Source organism: Pogoniulus pusillus, chromosome 32 (genome assembly GCF_015220805.1).
Source record: "Pogoniulus pusillus isolate bPogPus1 chromosome 32, bPogPus1.pri, whole genome shotgun sequence".
In the NCBI taxonomy this organism is placed as follows: Eukaryota; Metazoa; Chordata; class Aves; order Piciformes; family Lybiidae; genus Pogoniulus; species Pogoniulus pusillus.
In genome coordinates, this window is record NC_087295.1 from 2,894,609 (window position 1) to 2,911,442 (window position 16,834).

General features: G+C 53.8%; 1 protein-coding gene across 1 annotated transcript in view; it reads left to right on the plus strand.

The window, feature by feature from the left end:
• Positions 1-378: 378 nt before the first annotated feature.
• The window catches only part of EEPD1 (endonuclease/exonuclease/phosphatase family domain containing 1), a 51,493-nt gene continuing 35,037 nt past the window's right edge, over positions 379-16,834 (plus strand). The window contains exon 1 of the mRNA XM_064169787.1: positions 379-1,537. Within this exon, the coding sequence (XP_064025857.1) occupies positions 684-1,537 (854 nt within the window). The 5' untranslated portion in view covers positions 379-683. The remainder of the gene's footprint in view (positions 1,538-16,834) is intronic.

The following is a 16,834-nucleotide window of genomic DNA, read 5'->3' on the forward strand; positions in this document are numbered from 1 at the left end:
GGTAGCGAGAAGCCTGCCCTGAGCAGCCAGGTGGCCATTTTGGGTGCCCGTGGGCGCTACGAGCCCGACCCCCCCACCTCCCAGAGCTGAGCGCCCATGCGAGTAGGACGCAGCCCAGACCTCCTCACTGCCACCTACGTGCCCGGGACAGGGCGAGGCACGGCCCGGGATGCCGGGCGCAGGGAGCGCGCTGCGGGCGCGGCGCTCCGCACGCAGCCCCAGGCAGGCCGCGGCGGCGGCGGCCCGGGGGCGGGCACACGCCGTGACGCCCCGGTAGGGAGGCGGTGGCGGCGCCCGGCCCCGCCTCGCCCGGCCGAGGGGCGGGAGCTCCCGCCGAGCTACTACTACCGCCGGCGGGGCAGCGGCGGGACTCAATCCGGCGCTGGAGCGGAGGCATCTGCGGCGGCACCGCCGGCGGTGCGGGAGCGGCGGGGCGGGAGTGAGCGGTAAGGAGCGGGGGTCTCTCGGCGGGGTCCCGCCTGAGCGGCCGTGCCGGCTCTGTCCGCAGGGTGCCCCGCGGCCGCCTCGCTCCGCCGTGCCCTGCCCTGCCCTGCCCTGCCCAGCAGCCGCGGGGCGTCGCCGGCCTCCAGCGGGGGGTTCCATGAATCACGGGCGGGCAGCCCCGGCAGCGCCTCTCGCCCGCTGCTGTCCCGGCTCCGGTGGCGGCCCGCGGAGGCGGTGAGATGGGAGGAAGCCTGGGCTGCCACCGCTCCATCCCCCGCGACCCCGCGGACCTGTGCCACAGCCGCAAGTTCAGCGCGGCGTGTAACTTCAGCAACATCCTCGTCAACCAAGAGAGACTCAACATCAACACGGCCACGGAGGAGGAGCTGATGACCCTCCCCGGGGTCACCCGGGTGGTGGCTCAGAACATCGTGGAGTACCGGGAGTACATCGGCGGCTTCAAGAAGGTGGAGGACCTGGCGCTGGTGAGTGGGGTGGGAGCGGCCAAGCTGGAGCAGGTGAAGTTCGAGATCTGCGTGAGCAGCAAGGGCAGCTCGGCGCAGCACTCGCCCAGCTCCCTGCGCAAGGACCTGGCCTCCGAGCACCACCTCTCCGCCACCAAGATCAACATCAACACCGCCACCCCAGCCCAGCTCATGAGCATCCGCGGCGTCACCGAGAAGATCGCCAACGGCATCGTGGACTACCGGAAAGAGCACGGGCCCTTCAAAAGCATCGAGGACCTGGTGAAGATGGACTGCATCAATTCGTCCTTTCTGGATAAAATCAGGCACCAGATTTTCGCGGAGCGGTCCCGGCCTCCCTCAACCAACACCAACGGCGGCCTCAACTTCACCGCTAAGCCTCACCCCAGCCCCACTTCTCTCAGCCTCCAGAGCGAGGACTTGGACTTTCCTCCCGGGGGTCCAACCCAGATCATATCCACTCGCCCCTCCGTGGAGATGTTCGGTGGGGTGAGAGATGGCAGACCTGTCCTGAGGGTGGCTACCTGGAACCTGCAGAGCTGCTCGGTTGAGAAAGCCAACAACCCAGGCGTGCGGGAGGTCGTCTGCATGACGCTGCTGGAGAACAGGTGAGGCTGGCACCTGGCCTGCAGGCCTGGCACCACGCAGGATTGTGGGCGAATGTCTTTGGGGTTTGGGCACTCTAGAGACCTGTCGTGATCCTGGCGGGGCTTGCTTCATCCCGGGACTGCTAAATGTTTGCCACTGCTTGCACGGAGCCCGGGTTGAGTCTTAATGCTGGGTCTGTAGCGCCTGTCCCTTGCTGAAGCTGCTGTATCACTTGCAAGGTGGTGGACCTCCCGAGGAGGTATGTGTGTGGGGCGGGCTGAGCTGCCGCAGTCAGTCGTGTTGGTCGAGGATTGTGCTCTTCAAGAGCTTTTTGAGTTGTCTTTCTTAGCCGGCAGCTGGGGGCAAAGGGCAAGGCAAAGGCTGCTCTGTGTGTACCCTGTTTCTTACGGTGTTTCGCAGAGTATCTTAGTGCCAGTTGGGGAGGCAGGACGGAGCACTGCATCTGCCTGCTCCCAGCTGCCGAGCTGACATCTGCCGGTGCCTTCTCTGGACAGTCTTGTTCGAGTGGGGATCTCCTTAGTGTCGGCATTAGGGCTGTAGTCTGCTCTCCCTCGGGTATTCAGAACGGCCTGAAAGCACAGTCAGGATGGTTTGGGCTGGGTAACAAGCGTGGAATGCTAGGACCGGTCCCGCAGGGTGACACAGCTTGTTGACGAGAGGTCATGGGGCATCTGCTGTGCTAGAGGGACTACTCATCCCTGGGCGTGCTGCCCGAGGGGGCCATGCTGGTTTGGCTGAGCTGGTGGGCACAGAGCAAGGTCTGTTTGTGAGGGCACTTGTGGTGTTAACTGCTGAGAGCTGTGGGGTTGGTTTTTTCTGTTTTGTGGTAAACAAGGAGCGTTGCTGGGGGGATGTCTCTCCCGATGAACTTTCTGCCGGAGACGGAGATGCAGGAATGCAGTGAGAACGCTGAAGCAGCGCTCACCCTTTCCCCTTCCAGGCGTGCAATCTGTCCCAGCCGGTCTGTCGTTGCACTTAACAGCATTGGGAAACTTTTCTCCCTGGCTGCTGTTCAAACTTCCAGCTGGAAACGAATCGGGGCAGGGGACTCTTGGGCTTCCGCAAAGGGACTGTGGTGGGAAGTGCTGATGAACTGTTACCTGTGGTGGTGCAGAGAGCTCTTTCCTTCTCCCTCCCCCCCGCCTTGTAACGTGCTGAATAACGGCTCTTGCCGGTGTGATTGCAGAGGTGGAGCAGATGAGAGGGACGGGGACAGTGCTGTGGCACCCCGCGGTGCGGTGTTCGCGGCTGAGGACTCCTCCGCTGCGCGCTGCCGGGGAGCTTGGCGCTCCCGCATGGGCAGCATCTGTCAGCTCGCAGTCGCTGCTGCCTGATAGCCAAAATGGAGATGATAGCCCGGCAGGGCTGCTCAGATGTTGCACTGACGGCTTCAGCCTGGTGCACAATCGGAGAATGGCTTAGGTGGGAAGGGACCTCAGAGATCATCTCCTCCGACATCCCCACCCCGAGCAGGGACAAGTCTCAACTAGACTAAAGCTGATCAATGCTTCATCCAACCTGGCCTTGAACACCCCCACGACCTCCCTGGGCAGCCTGTTCTAGAGTCTCACCACCTCTGTACTGAAGAACTTCTTCCTAAGCTCCAGTCTAACCCTGCTCTCCTTCAGCTTCATTCACCCCCGTTGTACTTCTAGACACCCTTGTCAAAAGTCCCTCTCCAGCTTTCCAGTGCTCACCTTTCAGTATTCCTTGGCTGCTCTGCTTGTTCAGATATCCTTTGCCACTGATCTTCTTCTTTCACGAGTAGTTGGTTGACTGGAATGGACTTGAGGATGAAGTGTTGCATGGTGGGGGGGAGGGGGTAGAGGGCACTGGCAGACAGAGAGGGCATGGGGGTAGAGGGCACTGTCAGACAGATAATCTCAGATTATCAGCAGCCTCAGGATTATTCCAGTTTGGGAATAAAAAGTGACTTTGGGTTATTTTTATTTCTTTACATGCACAGTGAGGGGGTTTTGAGGCCCTCATTCTCTGTTACTTCCCCACCTTCAGCATTTTTGGAGCACATTTTTGCCCCCTCCTCAGCAACCCAGAGTATGATGCCATTGTTTTCTTACTTGGGATAAGGTGGGAAGCTGGAAAGAAATGAGAGTTTATGTGCATCCCACAGACAAGCCTGCAAAACTTCACTTGGGAAAATAAATGTGGGGGCAGGAAAACAAATAAATAAGATCATTGTGACACAGGGAAGTAAACCTCTAAGTTGAGAAGAGTCCTGCTTGCCACCACACACAGGGAGGAATTTTCTCTTGCTTGTGCCAGTGTTGCTGAGGGCAGCTGTAAAATGGTCTCAGCTGAGACCAGAAGCTGCCTCCTTTCTGTGTGTGAACTCCATGGTCTCCCTCCCAGCTCCAGTTGAGTACCTTGGGAACTAATAAAATGCTTCACAAGCTAATATTTGCCCAGGTGAAATCAACTTCAGTTGGTACTTAGATGATGAAACAAATCTCCCTCTCTGGAGGTATTCAAAACCTGCCTGGATGCGTTCCTGTGTGATCTGGTATGAGTGATCCTGTTCTGGCAGGGGGGGTTGGGCTGGATGAGCTTTCAAGGTCCCTTCCAGCCCCTGCCATTCTGTGATCTCTGGTTTCTGCAAGCAAGACTATGCTCTTGCATGGGGCTTTCCTGCACTTCAGCCCCACAGGGTGAGGTTTTTAAGGTGCTCTGAATGCTCAGCAGATGTCCCATGAGTGTTGCTGAAGACTCCAAGTTGTTGCCCAGGGGATCTGAAGGCTGTTCAGCATCAGGTAGATGCTGTCATGAGCTATAGTGATGGACACCTGCACAGCCTGTGCGCAGTCACCTTCTTGTGCTCCTCTGCACACTGCTTTCTTGTAGCCTGGAGTGAGCTCAATTAGTCTGGGTTGGTCTCAAGGGAGCTGCAGTATTGCTTTGGTGGAGTATTGTTGGAGGACCTGCCTCAAAGGAAGGTATTTTAGGGCTGAAGCACAGCAAGTCAAGAAGTCAGTGTTGCAACTGTGTGAGGAAACTTGAGCTCTCAGGATTTAAGGCTTGATCTGGGAGTTTTCTCTTGCTCATGACCAGTTCACAGCAAGTAGCTTTGAGGTGCCTTGGGCTTGTTCTTTCAGGCATTAACAAGGAGAGCAAGACTCTTTTGGCCAAGAGAGCCAATGGCATCCTAGGCTGGTCAGGAGCAGTGTGGCCCCCAGGACAAGGGAGGTTCTTCTGCCCCTGGACTCAGTGCTGGGCAGGCCACACCTTGAGTGCTGTGTCCAGTTCTGGGCTCCTCAATTCAAGAGAGATGTTGAGGTGCTGGAAGGTGTTTGGAGAAGGGCAGCAAGGCTGGGGAGGGTCCTGGAGCAGAGCCCTGTGAGGAGAGGCTGAGGGAGCTGGGGGGGTGCAGCCTGCAGCAGAGGAGGCTCAGGGCAGAGCTCATTGCTGGCTACAACTACCTGAAGGGAGGCTGTAGCCAGGTGGGGTTGGGCTCTGCTGCCAGGCACCCAGCAACAGAACAAGGGGACAGAGTCTCAAGTTGTGCCAGGGCAGGTCTAGGCTGGATGTGAGGAGGAATTTGTTGGCAGAGAGAGTGATTGGCATTGGAATGGGCTGCCCAGGGAGATGGTGGAGTCTCTGTGGCTGGAGGTGTTGAAGCCAAGCCTGGCTGGGGCACTTAGTGCCATGGTCTGGATTGGCCAGGGCTGGGTGCTAGGTTGGACTGGCTGAGCTTGGAGGTCTGTTCCAACCTGGTTGAGTCTATGGCAGTCACTGCTCACTGCAGGTGAGGCTAGTAGATGAAGGTCTTTCTGTCTTCCAGCTGAGGAAAGGGTTGTACAGGAAGGGAAGAGGGCCATGCCTTCATCTAACACAAACAGCAAGAAAATATCCTCTGCTGAAGAGGGTGGAAAGGGGGAAAAAAAACCCTGCACTTAAACCTCCAGCCTTTTCCTGGCCCAAAGTGCTGGCTTGCTGAAGAGCAGCAGAGGGAGCGTACACCCAACCTGCCAGCGTGACTACTACTGCTGAAGCTACTTTGATATTCATCACTGCAGCACAAAAGTAATGAAATACAGCAAGGTCCTCACCCTCTCTCTCATATTACAAGGTTCTATGTTTATCACAGTGCTTGGAGTGGAGGAAGGAGGTGTTTTCATTCAGAGGGCTGGAGGGTAATTTTAGAAGAGATTAACATGATGAATGTGGAGGCAAGCGGGATGCATAATGGGATTAAACAGTCCACTGTGGGCTGCATTTGCCCAAACCTGAGGGGTTTCCTGAAGGTGTTGTTTGGGAAATCTGGGGTTTGTGGACAGCAGGTCAGAGCTGGGAGGCAGGGGACCTTTGTGGTTCTCAAGGGAATGAAGTAACCACCAACCTCTCACCAAATAGGGAGAGAAAAACGTAGGGTTAGAGTGGCAGGGTTGAAAGGGTGAGCAGGGTGAGGTGAAAGGCTGAAAGTGTGTGGGGTATAAAGTGGCAGGATTGCAAGGGTGAGCAAGGTGAGGTGAAAGGCTGCAAGTGTGTAGGGTTAGAGTGGCAGGATTGAGAGGGTGAGCAAGGTGAGGTGAAAGGCTGCAAGTGTGTAGGGTTAGAGTGGCAGGATTGAGACGGTGAGCAAGGTGAGGTGAAAGGCTGCAAGTGTGTAGGGTTAGAGTGGCAGGATTGCAAGGGTGAGCAAGGTGAGGTGAAAGGCTGCAAGTGTCTCCATGATGAGGACAAGTAGCCCCAGGAGAGATTTTTTTTCTCTGGCTGAGGTCAGTGGAGGTACTCCAGAGCTGTCCCATACCCTAGAATCTCTGGAGATCTTCAACACCTGCCTGGCTGTGTTCTGTGTGACCTGCACTGGCTGATCCTGCTCCGGCAGGGAAGTTGGACTGGATGATCTTTTGAAGTCCCTTTCAGCTCCTAAGATGCTGTGATCCATGGGGAAAGACTCTCCAGCCCTCACCTATACCTGCCCTAGGCCTGCCTTTCCTGACCATAAACCAAGCTGCTGACTCTAATGACACCCTGTGACTGCTCCCTCCAGTAGTTATGTGCCAGGGCACACAGTGGGCACAGGGAGCATGACACTGGCCTATGCAACAATAACCAAAGCACAGAGCCTGGTAAAGATGCATCCTCCAATGTTTTGCTTGACTGTTTGCTGGGAGCTGAGGGCAGTGACCCAGTTGGGCACCTTTCCCGTCCCTGTTTGCAGCATAGGTTTTCCAACTGGGTTTGGTTATGCTTTAGAATGCTGAGTGGTAGCTTTGTGAAGAACTCTGGTTTTGTTTGTTTGGTTTTTCTCTTGTGAACACATTTTGTAGTTAAGAAGGTCTAAAAGCCAGAAGTTGAACTCTAAAACAACAACAAAATTAAAAGGGAGCAAGGAGTTGGGGGGGAGAAAAAGGGAGAAGGGGTCTGTGGAAGGGCAGTGGTGGGGTACCAAGGTTGAGGTTCAGATCCATGGAGCCCAGCTCCTTCCAAATAGCAAGGAATTGAGGCTTCTCTTTGCTTGCTCTGGTCAGCTTCTTTGTGTGGTTACATCTGCTGGATGCCAAAAAAACACAACTATCTCGTGTAATGAAGCTTTAATACTTACTGCAGAATTCAGAGAGCTGTAGAAAAGCCCAAGTTGGAAGTAACCTCCAAGGAGCACCTGGTTCAACCTTTAGTGAAGAAGGGAGGTGATTTAGCACTGTGTCCAGTCCCATCTTGGAAGCCTTCAGTGGGGGTGAGGCTCTTCCACAGCCCTGGTGAGGTTGTGATCAGTGATTGATGACTTTTCTCACTGTAAAAAATAATCATAGTATGGTTTAGGTTGGAAGGGACCTCAAAGCTCATCCAGAGGCCACTAGAACAGGTTGCTCGAGGCCTCATCCATCCTGGCCTTGAACACTTCCAGGGAGGTTGTGGATGACAGAAGCACAGAATATGGGATCAGAGATCCCATTCTGTGCTTCTGTCATCCTCAATCTCCCTGGGCAACCTGTGCCAGTGTCTCACCACCCTCACTGCAAAGAACTTCCTCCTAACATCCAGTTTCAGTCTCCCCTCTGCCAGTTTAAACCCATTCCTCCTCCTCCTGTCATTACAAGACCTTCTCTTGTCACAGCATCATAGAATCAACCAGGTTGGAAGAGTGACCTGGGTGGGCTGGATGACCCTTTGGAGGTCCCTTCCAAACCCTGTCTGCACTCAGCAAGGGCATTCTCCACTAGATGAGGTTGCCCAGAGCCCCCTCGAGCACCACCTTGCACATCTCTGGGGATGGGGCCACAACTACCTCTCCCTGGGCAACCTATTGCAGTGTTCCACCACCCTCAGAGTAGTGAGGGTAGTTCTTGGTGGAGGGTGGTAGTGATTGATTGTACTTATGTGTTTTGGAGGCTCAGCATCAGTTTCTGTTTGTTCTTTCTACTCTGCAGCTCTTGGTGGTCCTGCAGACCCCTGGAGGTGCATCTGGTTTATGTCTCTTTACTTTCTGCAGCTGCTTGGTTTTTCTCCACTGAGTTAATACCCATGCTGGAGCTTTGCCAAGAATAATTCCCCTGCAAGAAAAGCTCAGGAAAAGAGAGCCTGGCTCTGGTAACCTGACCCTGCTAATAAGTCTTACATGGCAAAAGAACAAATACACCCTCTCCCTCCTTATGCAACAGGGAGGAAATCCTGCCTCCTGCAACTGCAGGAAAAACCTGAGGGAAAGGAGGAATTGTGAGATCCTATCTTCAGTCTGCACTTTGCTGAGGGGTTTTAATGAGCAAGAGAAACACAGCTGCATGTGACACCCCTAGAACATTGCACTTCCTAATGCCCCTGAGGACCAAACCATGGCATGACTGATTCTGTGATGTGGTGTTTGGTGTGGCCATTTTTTGTTTGCTTGGTGTGGGTTTTTGTTTGGTTGGGTTTGTCTGAGTGGGGGTTTTGTTTGCTTGGGGTTGGTTTTTTTTTTTAGTGTTGGTTTGGGGTGGTTTTGTGGCTTCCACCTATATGAGTTCAAGGATATTTTGGGCTGCATCTGTGGTTGATTCACCTGGAGCCTGGCTCCAGCTGCTCAGCAATCATAGAATCAGTCAGGGTTGGAAGGGACCACAAGGATCAGCCAGTATCAATCCTCCTGCCATGGGCATGGACACCTCACACTAGGTCAGGCTGGCCAGAGCCTCATCCAGCCTGGCCTTATACACCTCCAGGGATGAGGCTTCCACCACCTCCCTGGGCAACCCATTCCAGGGTCCTAGCACCCTCATGCTGAAGAACTTCTTCCTAACATCCAGTCTGTATCTCCCCATTTCCAGCTTTTCTCCATCCCCCCAGTCCTATCACTACCTGACAGCCTAAAAAATCCCTCCCCAGCTTTCTTGTAGTCCCTTTAAGATACTCAAAGGCCACATTAAGATCTCCTTAGAGCCTTCTCCTCTCCAGACTGCACAGCCCCAGGTTCCTCAGTCTCTCCTCATAGCAGAGCAGCTCCAGCCCTCTGCTCATCCTTGTGGCCCTTCTCTGGACACCTTCAGCACCTCTGTATCCCTCCTGTAGCAGTGGCTGCAGAACTGGAGCAGTACTCCAGGTGGGGTCTCAGCAGTGCAGAGCAGAGGGGGACGATCACTTCCCTTGCCCTGCTGCCCACACTGCAGCCTGGGACCTGTGGGTAAAGCACAGCTCTGCCACCCAGCACTCTCCATGCTGTCTCCTAAGTCACCCATGGCTTCACTGAACAGCTCCCTGCCTCATGTTGATGCCATCACCAGAGGTTCATGCTCAGGCCCACTGAGAAGCATTGAAGAGCAAATTATCCAGGGGAAGCTATTCCCTTTGCTCCCCACCTGCTCTGCCACCTACTTGCCTTTCTCTTGGCATCCACTCCTGCTCTTTAGAGCTGTTTCTGACTTGGACCTGGCAGTGGCAGAGAAGCAGCAGCAGCTGCAAAGGCTGGGCTGGGTGAGGCAGCACAGGATGGCACAAGGGCTGCTTTCCTGGCACCATAGCATCCTCACAGTTTTGCCTCCTCTTCACAGCTCTAATCATAAGGCTCTGGTGGGCCACTGCTGTGGGTTTCTTGTTCTGCCTGTCAACCAGCAGACCTCTGAAGCCTTAAAGCTGTGTTAGGATTTAAACTCAGTGCTAGAACTGCTGAGGGAGAAGTGGGGTCGGTCTCTCTGCCAGGCAAGCAGCAACAGAACAAGGGGACACAGTCTCAAGCTGTGCCAGGGGAGGTCTGGGCTGGATGTTAGGAGGAAATTGTTGTCAGAGAGAGTGATTGGCATTGGAATGGGCTGCCCAGGGAGGTGGTGGAGTGGCTGTGCCTGGAGGTGTTGAAGCCAAGCCTGGCTGGGGCACTTAGTGCCATGGTCTGGATTGGCCAGGGCTGGGTGCTAGGTTGGGCTGGCTGAGCTTGGAGGTCTCTTCCAACCTGGCTGATTCTATGATCAAGAGCAGATAAATAGTGAAGGGGTTATGTAGCTGCAATAAAAAGTCCTGTTAAGAAACAGTTTCTTCTCACCCTTGGCATATGCAGCAGATCCACATCCTGAGCCAGCCGGGTGGCATTTGCAAATGGCATGGGTGTTTTTCAACTGCTCAGTCACTGTCAAAGAGAGGATCAGTGCTGCTGACCTCTTTTCCAGCTTCTGAGGGATGGGGGGAGGGGGCTTTGTGTGGCCAGCAGCCCAGGCTCAGCGCTGAGCTGTTGTTTTCAGTGCCCGTGGTGGAATGATTAGAGGACAGCAAGTAGGGGAAAAGCATTTGCCCTGCTCGTGCCCCATGCCTGGGCACATTCCAGTTCAACTCTACATAAAAATACAATTAAAAGAAGTCAAAAGCAAAAGAGATGTGGGATTCTCTTGCCACCTCTGCTAAGGCTGGCTGGGAATACTGTGGTTACCCAATGCACTGCACTAAGTGCAGCCAGCTTATGCAGCGTGGGTTGGAGCCCCTCTGAGCCTTGTGGCTCTGCTGTCCAGCTGTCCTGTCTTCATGCCTGTCACAGACGGCACAGTGATCATAGAACTGGTTAGGTTGGAAGGGACCTCAAAGCTCAGCCAGTTCCAACCCCCTGCTGTAGGCAGGGACACCACTCACTAGAACAGGTTGCTCAAGGCCTCATTCAGCCTGGCCTTGAACACCTCCAGTGCCTTACTACTCTTTGTAGGGACCATCCCATGGGGCAGAGCTATTCCTGGGAGCAGCCCATGCTGTAGGTTAATGGCTCTGGGTGAGGAGGAGGAGTTGTGAACTTGCCAGCAGGACAAGGGAGGTTCTTCTGCCCCCTGTACTCAGCACTGGTCAGGCCACACCTTGAGTGCTGTGTCCAGTTCTGGGCCACTCAATGAAAGAGAGATGTTGAGGTGCTGGAAGGTGCCCAGAGAAGGGCAGCAAGGCTGGGGAGGGTCCTGGAGCATAGCCCTGTGAGGAGAGGCTGAGGGAGCTGGGGGTGTGCAGCCTGCAGCAGAGGAGGCTCAGGGCAGAGCTCATTGCTGCCTGCAGCTGCCTGCAGGGAGGCTGTAGCCAGGTGGGGTTGGGCTCTGCTGCCAGGCACCCAGCAACAGAACAAAGGGACACAGTCTCAAGCTGTGCCAGGGTAGGTCTAGGCTGGATGTTGTTAGGAAGTTGTTGTCAGAGAGAGTGATTGGCATTGGAATGGGCTGCCCAGGGAGGTGGTGGAGTCTCTGTGGCTGGAGGTGTTGAAGCCAAGCCTGGCTGGGGCACTTAGTGCCATGGGTTAGTTATTTAGAAGGGCTGGGTGCTAGGTTGGACTTGATGATCCTGAAGGTCTCTTCCAACCTGGTTGGTTCTGTGATTCCTTTTCCTTCCACGTGGATTGGATTTTTTTTACTGCATTTTTATAGGTGTTTCAGGTGACATCCTCCAGCTCCCCTGCAAATCCAACAGCTGTCCAAGCTGTTCTCAGCTGAACAGGCCTGCAGTGGTTTATTGAACAGCTAAGTGATCAAAGAGACTTTGGCTGTGGCAGTGGGAGCAGCCTCCCCCTCCTCTCCTGAATCACTCACAACACACTGCCAGCCCTGCAAAACCACCCTTGGCATGGCAAGGGGGACACACAGCATAAACTTCCCCCGTGGGGCTAGAGCATGAAGAAGCTGTTGCTTTTACTTTCAGACTTCTCCTGGAATTCCTTTGTGCTTGTGGCTTTCTTTCCCCCCTTCTGCTTCCTCCTTGTCCTGTCTGTCACCAGCTTGCGGCTGCGGCAGCTGCCGAGGGCTTGCTCCAGTCTTGTTCAGAGTAATGCTGGTCAGTGCCTTGCTTCCATCTCTCCCTCCCTCACCCAGGCTTGGCTGGCCAGAAGCTTAGCCAGCTCTCTGCCCAGCTGAAAGCAGCCTGCTGCTGGCTGTGCACTGGCTGTTAACTTAGAAACCTTGCTTTTGGTTTCTTTATTCAGTTGAGGCAAAGGAGACCCAAGTGAGGTCCCAGCTCCATGCTGCTAAGCTGCAGAGTAGTGTGGCCAGAGCAGCTCTGATTTGCTGCTGAGAAATGAGCTCAGAAGAAACAAACTTGACCTAGTTAATGCTTGCAGGATCAATTCACAGGATCACAGAATGTCCAGGGCTGGAAGGGACCTCAAAAGATCATTCAGTCCAACCCCCTGCCAGAGCAGGATCAGCTAGAGCAGGTCACACAGGAACACATCCAGGTGGGTTTTGAATATCTCCAGAGAGGGAGACTCCACAACCCCCTGGGCAGCCTGTTCCAGTCTTCTGTCACACTCACAGCAAAAATTCCTCATGTTTACATGGAACTTCCTCTGCCTCAGCTCCCACCCACTGCCCCCTGTCCTGGCACTGGGCATCACTCAGCAGAGCCTGGCTCCAGCCTCCTGCCACTCACCTTTACATCCTTATAACCATTGCTGAGGTCACCTCTCAGTCTCCTCTCCTCCAAGCAGCACAGCCCCAGCTCCCTCAGGCTGTCCTCATAACAGAGCTGTTCCATTCCCTTCAGCATCCTTGTGGCTCTGTGCTGGACTCTCTCAAGCAGTTTTGGAATCAGTTCTGTAGGTCAAACCTGCTGCTCATAGCAGGTAAAATTACAACTTTGCTTCTCTGGTTTCTGATTGGTGGTTTTTTTTCCCTCCTTCCCAGCAGACAAAAATATGGGCAAGTGAGAACCCCTGTCAGGGAGGATAGTTTGAACTGGAAAGGACCCATATTACTTGATTTAAACCAGTTTGCCTTTTAACCAAGGCAGCAATATCTCTATTGTTCATCTGGAGCAGGGGATTGAGTGAGTTTGCAGATGACACCAAGCTAGGAGCAGCTGTGGAGCTGTTGGAGGGTAGCAGAGCCCTGCAGAGGGACCTGGCCAGGCTGGATGGGTGGGCAGAGGCCAATGGGATGAGACTGAACAAGGCCAAGTGCAGGGCTCTACACTTTGGCCACAACAACCCCAAGCAGTGCTACAGGCTGGGGCCAGAGTGGCTGAGAGCAGCCAGGCAGAGAGGGAGCTGGGGGTGCTGGGAGAGAGGAGCTGAAGATGAGACAGCAGTGTGCCCTTTGGATACCACCCCCCTGCCATGCTTTCTTGTTTTAATTGCTTTAGGAGCACTGCAGAGGGGGAAGCCACAGCCTAAAGGACAAGGTAAAGGTTCAGAGACTGCACAGTCCTCAATCAGCAGCTTCTGGCTTGAATTTGGACACCTTCCACACACTGCTGCTGCCAGTAAAAATTCTGGAAGCCTTGCTGGCAGATGAAGGTTGTGCTGCAGAAGCAAAACCACCTCTAAGCATGTGATGTTCCCCATTTCTTTTTTCATCTGAGCCCACCTGAACTGGGCTGTGGTTTGAGTTGCTTCTCCATCTGTCTTTACTTCTTTGCCTGGGTGCCTGTGGAGCAGAGCAGCTTTCCTTGAGGAGCTGTGTGCTGGGCTGATGGCAGCCCTCCACATTGCCCAGCTGTGCACTCCAACGTGGCAACAGAAAGCAAAAGTAAGAAGCTGGGCAAGTTGCTGTGTGTTGATTGTCCATGGGTTGGAAGGAAATTGCCTCATAAACCTTCCTCTCTTGCTGACCTGATCTTCAAAGCCTGCTCTTGTAGCTTGAACACAGTCACAGAATCACAGAATGGGCTAGGTTGGAAGGGACCTCCAGAGGTCATCCAGTCCAACCTTGTCAGCAGGGACATCCTCAACTACATCAGGTTGCCTTTAAGATTGAGCCTCCTCTGGAGTATTGTGTCCAGTTCTGCCCTGCCTAGTTCAAGAAGGACAGGGAACTGCTTGAGAGAGTCCAGCACAGAGCCACAGAAATGATCAAGGGGAGTTGAACCTCTTCCTTATGAGGAGAGCCTGAGGAAGCTGGGGCTTGGAGTGGAGCAGACTGAGAGGTGACCTCAGCAGTGGTTGTAATTATGTGAGGGGTGAGTGCCAGGAGGCTGGAGCCAGGCTCTGCTCAGTGATGCTAAATGACAGGACAAGGGGCAATGGGTGGAAGTTGAGGCATAGGAGGTTCCATGTGGACCTGAGGAAGGATTTGTTTCCCTGTGAGGGTGACAGAGCCCTGGAGCAGGCTGCCCAGGGGGGTTGTGGAGTCTTCCTCTCTGGAGATATTCCAGAACTATCTGGATGCACTCTTGTGTGATCTGCTCTGGTAGGGGGGCTGGACCAGATGATCTTCCAAGGTCCCCTCCAGCCCCTGACACTCCATCATTTTATGAGCCAAGTCCACCACTAACCACATCCCTCAGCACCACAGCTACATGCTGTGTAAAGTCCTTCCAGGGCTGGTGACTCCACTGCTACCCTGAGCAGCCTGTGCCTGGCTTGACAACCCTTTCTGTGATGAAACTTTTGCTAATGCCCAACCTAAACCTCCCTTGGTGCAATTTGAGGCTGTTTCTTTGTTGCCTGGGAGAAGAGGCTGACCTCTGTCTCACTACAACCTCCTCTCAGCTTGCTGTGGAGAGCTGCCTCCCCTTTTCTTGTCCTCTCTCCAGTCCTGCTGAACCTGAAGCCTCTCCACTGGCTTTGCTTGGCTTTTCAGCTGTCTTGCCAGACTCGAAGTGCTTCCAGTTACTGCAAGTGCTTCTGGATCAAGCCTTTCACTTTCACACCATGAGGTTTGACTGGTGTCACCTCCCACCTATGAGGCCAAGTGCTTCAGTATCCGTGGCTCATCCAGGGTGCTTCACCCCCCCCCAATCATTCTGACACAGACTTCTCATTCCAAGACATGCTGCAGTGGTTTTGTTCTCCTCTGCTGAAGGCTCTTGCCAGGCAGTTTGAAAATCAGCACCTTTAAAGATATCTCAAGGTTCAGGCAAAATCTGCTTGAAAAGTGCAGCTTTGCCTTTTATGCCAGGGGGGTGTTACAAAATTCTTGCAAACAGAAGGGGCTCCTGTACCAGTGCTTTAAAGGAGGGGTGGGGGAAGTGTTTGTGTTTTTCATTTCTCTTCCTCAGATGTCATTAAAGCTCTGCAGGAAAATCCTTTGTTAACTTCCAGCTGTGTTGGATGTGGGATTAGGTTTGACTTGTGCAAGAGGAGTTGTTCCAAAGGAGTTTGTGTGGATGGTAGGAGTTCAGCAGCACAAGCCCTCAGCCTTCTCTTTCCCTATCTTCAGCTGAGCCCATCTGATTATGCTGTATGGGTGCAGGCTGTGCTGCCACTTTACAATCCCTCTTCCATATGCATCTTATCTTCCTAAAGATAGTGTCTGGAGACGTCAGCTCTGTGAAGAGAGATTGATGAATTTATATATCAGAAGAACCTTTTTGTCTAGCAGCCTTTCAGCACAGAGAGCTGCTTGGAGTGGCTCTTAAAAATAGAAGGTGCTGGAGGGCTGGCAGCCTTGTCATGGCCATGTCATTTGTCTTGGGTGCTGAGGTACAGCTTGAGGGTCTTGGAGCACCTCTGCTATGAGGACAGGCTGAGGGAGCTGGGGGTGTGCAGCCTGGAGAACAGAAAAGTTCATAGAATCAAGCAGGCTGGAAGAGAGCTCCAAGCTCAGCCAGCCCAACCTAGCACCCAGCCCTGGCCAAGCAACCAGACCATGGCACTGAGTGCCCCAGCCAGGCTTGGCTGCAACACCTCCAGCTACAGCCACTCCACCACCTCCCTGGGCAGCCCATTCCAATGCCAATCACTCTCTCTGCCAAAAACTTCCTAACAACATCCAGCCTAGACCTGCCCTGGCACAACTTAAGACTGTCTCCCTTTGTTCTGTTGCTGTTTGCCTGGCAGCAGAGCCCAACCCCACCTGGCTACAGCCTCCTTTCAGGGAGCTGCAGGCAGCATTGAGCTCTGCCCTGAGCCTCCTCTGCTGCAGGCTGCACACCCCCAGCTCCCTCAGCCTCTCCTCACAGGGGTCTGCTCCAGGCCCCTCCCCAGCCTTGCTGCCCTTCTCTGGACACCTTCCAGCACCTCAACATCTCTTTTGAATTGAGTGGCCCAGAACTGGACACAGCACTCAAGGTGTGGTCTGAGCAGTGCTGAAGGGAGGGCTCCAGTGGGACCTAATAGCAGGCTGCCAGTACCTGAAGTGGGCTACAGGAAGGATGGAGAGAGCCTGTTCACAAAGCCTGTAGGGATAAGATGAGGGCAATGGATTGAAATGAGAGCAGAGCAGATGTAGATTGAATGTTAGGAACAAGTTCTGCACCATGAGGGTAGTGGAACACTGCAACAAGTTACCCAGGGAGGTAGTAGAGGCCCCATCCCTGGAGATATTCAAGGTGAGGGTTGTTGGGGCTCTGAGCAACCTGCTCTAGTGGAAGATGCCCCTGCTGAATGCAGGGTGGGGGTTGGCCTGGATGACCTTCAGAGGTCTCTTTCTACCCAGAGCATTCTGTGACACTATGATTTGCAAGAGAAAGACTGAGCTGTCCATGCAAGAATCTTTGTGCCTCAGTTTAGAAAGTATTTATTGGCACATTTCTGGGGGGCTTGTTTTGGAGTCAGGATGGAGCTTTAGAGTGGATGTTAGGAATTGGATGTTTCTTTGCCATTGGAATAGGTTGCTTGGGAGGTAGTTGAGGCCCCATCCCTGGATGTATTCAAGGCTCTGAGCAACCTGATCTGGTGGAGGATGTCCCTGATGACTGCAGGGGTGGTTGGAGTGGATGATCTTTGCAAGTCTATGGTTCTGTAAGTGTTGGGACTCTTTGCAGTAGGTGTGGGTTGGTTAGGAACCTAAGTATGATCATCTGGAAAGCTTAGTCCTTGGGGGCAGAGTTTTGCTGTATGACTAAGCCAACATCCTGGCCATTGGGAGATTGATTTATTTGTTCTCTTGCCTATGAGATCATTTCAGGATCATCACAACTTGCAGACTTGATCACAGGCTGTCCATAGCCTTTGCACATGTCTTTATCTGCTGCAG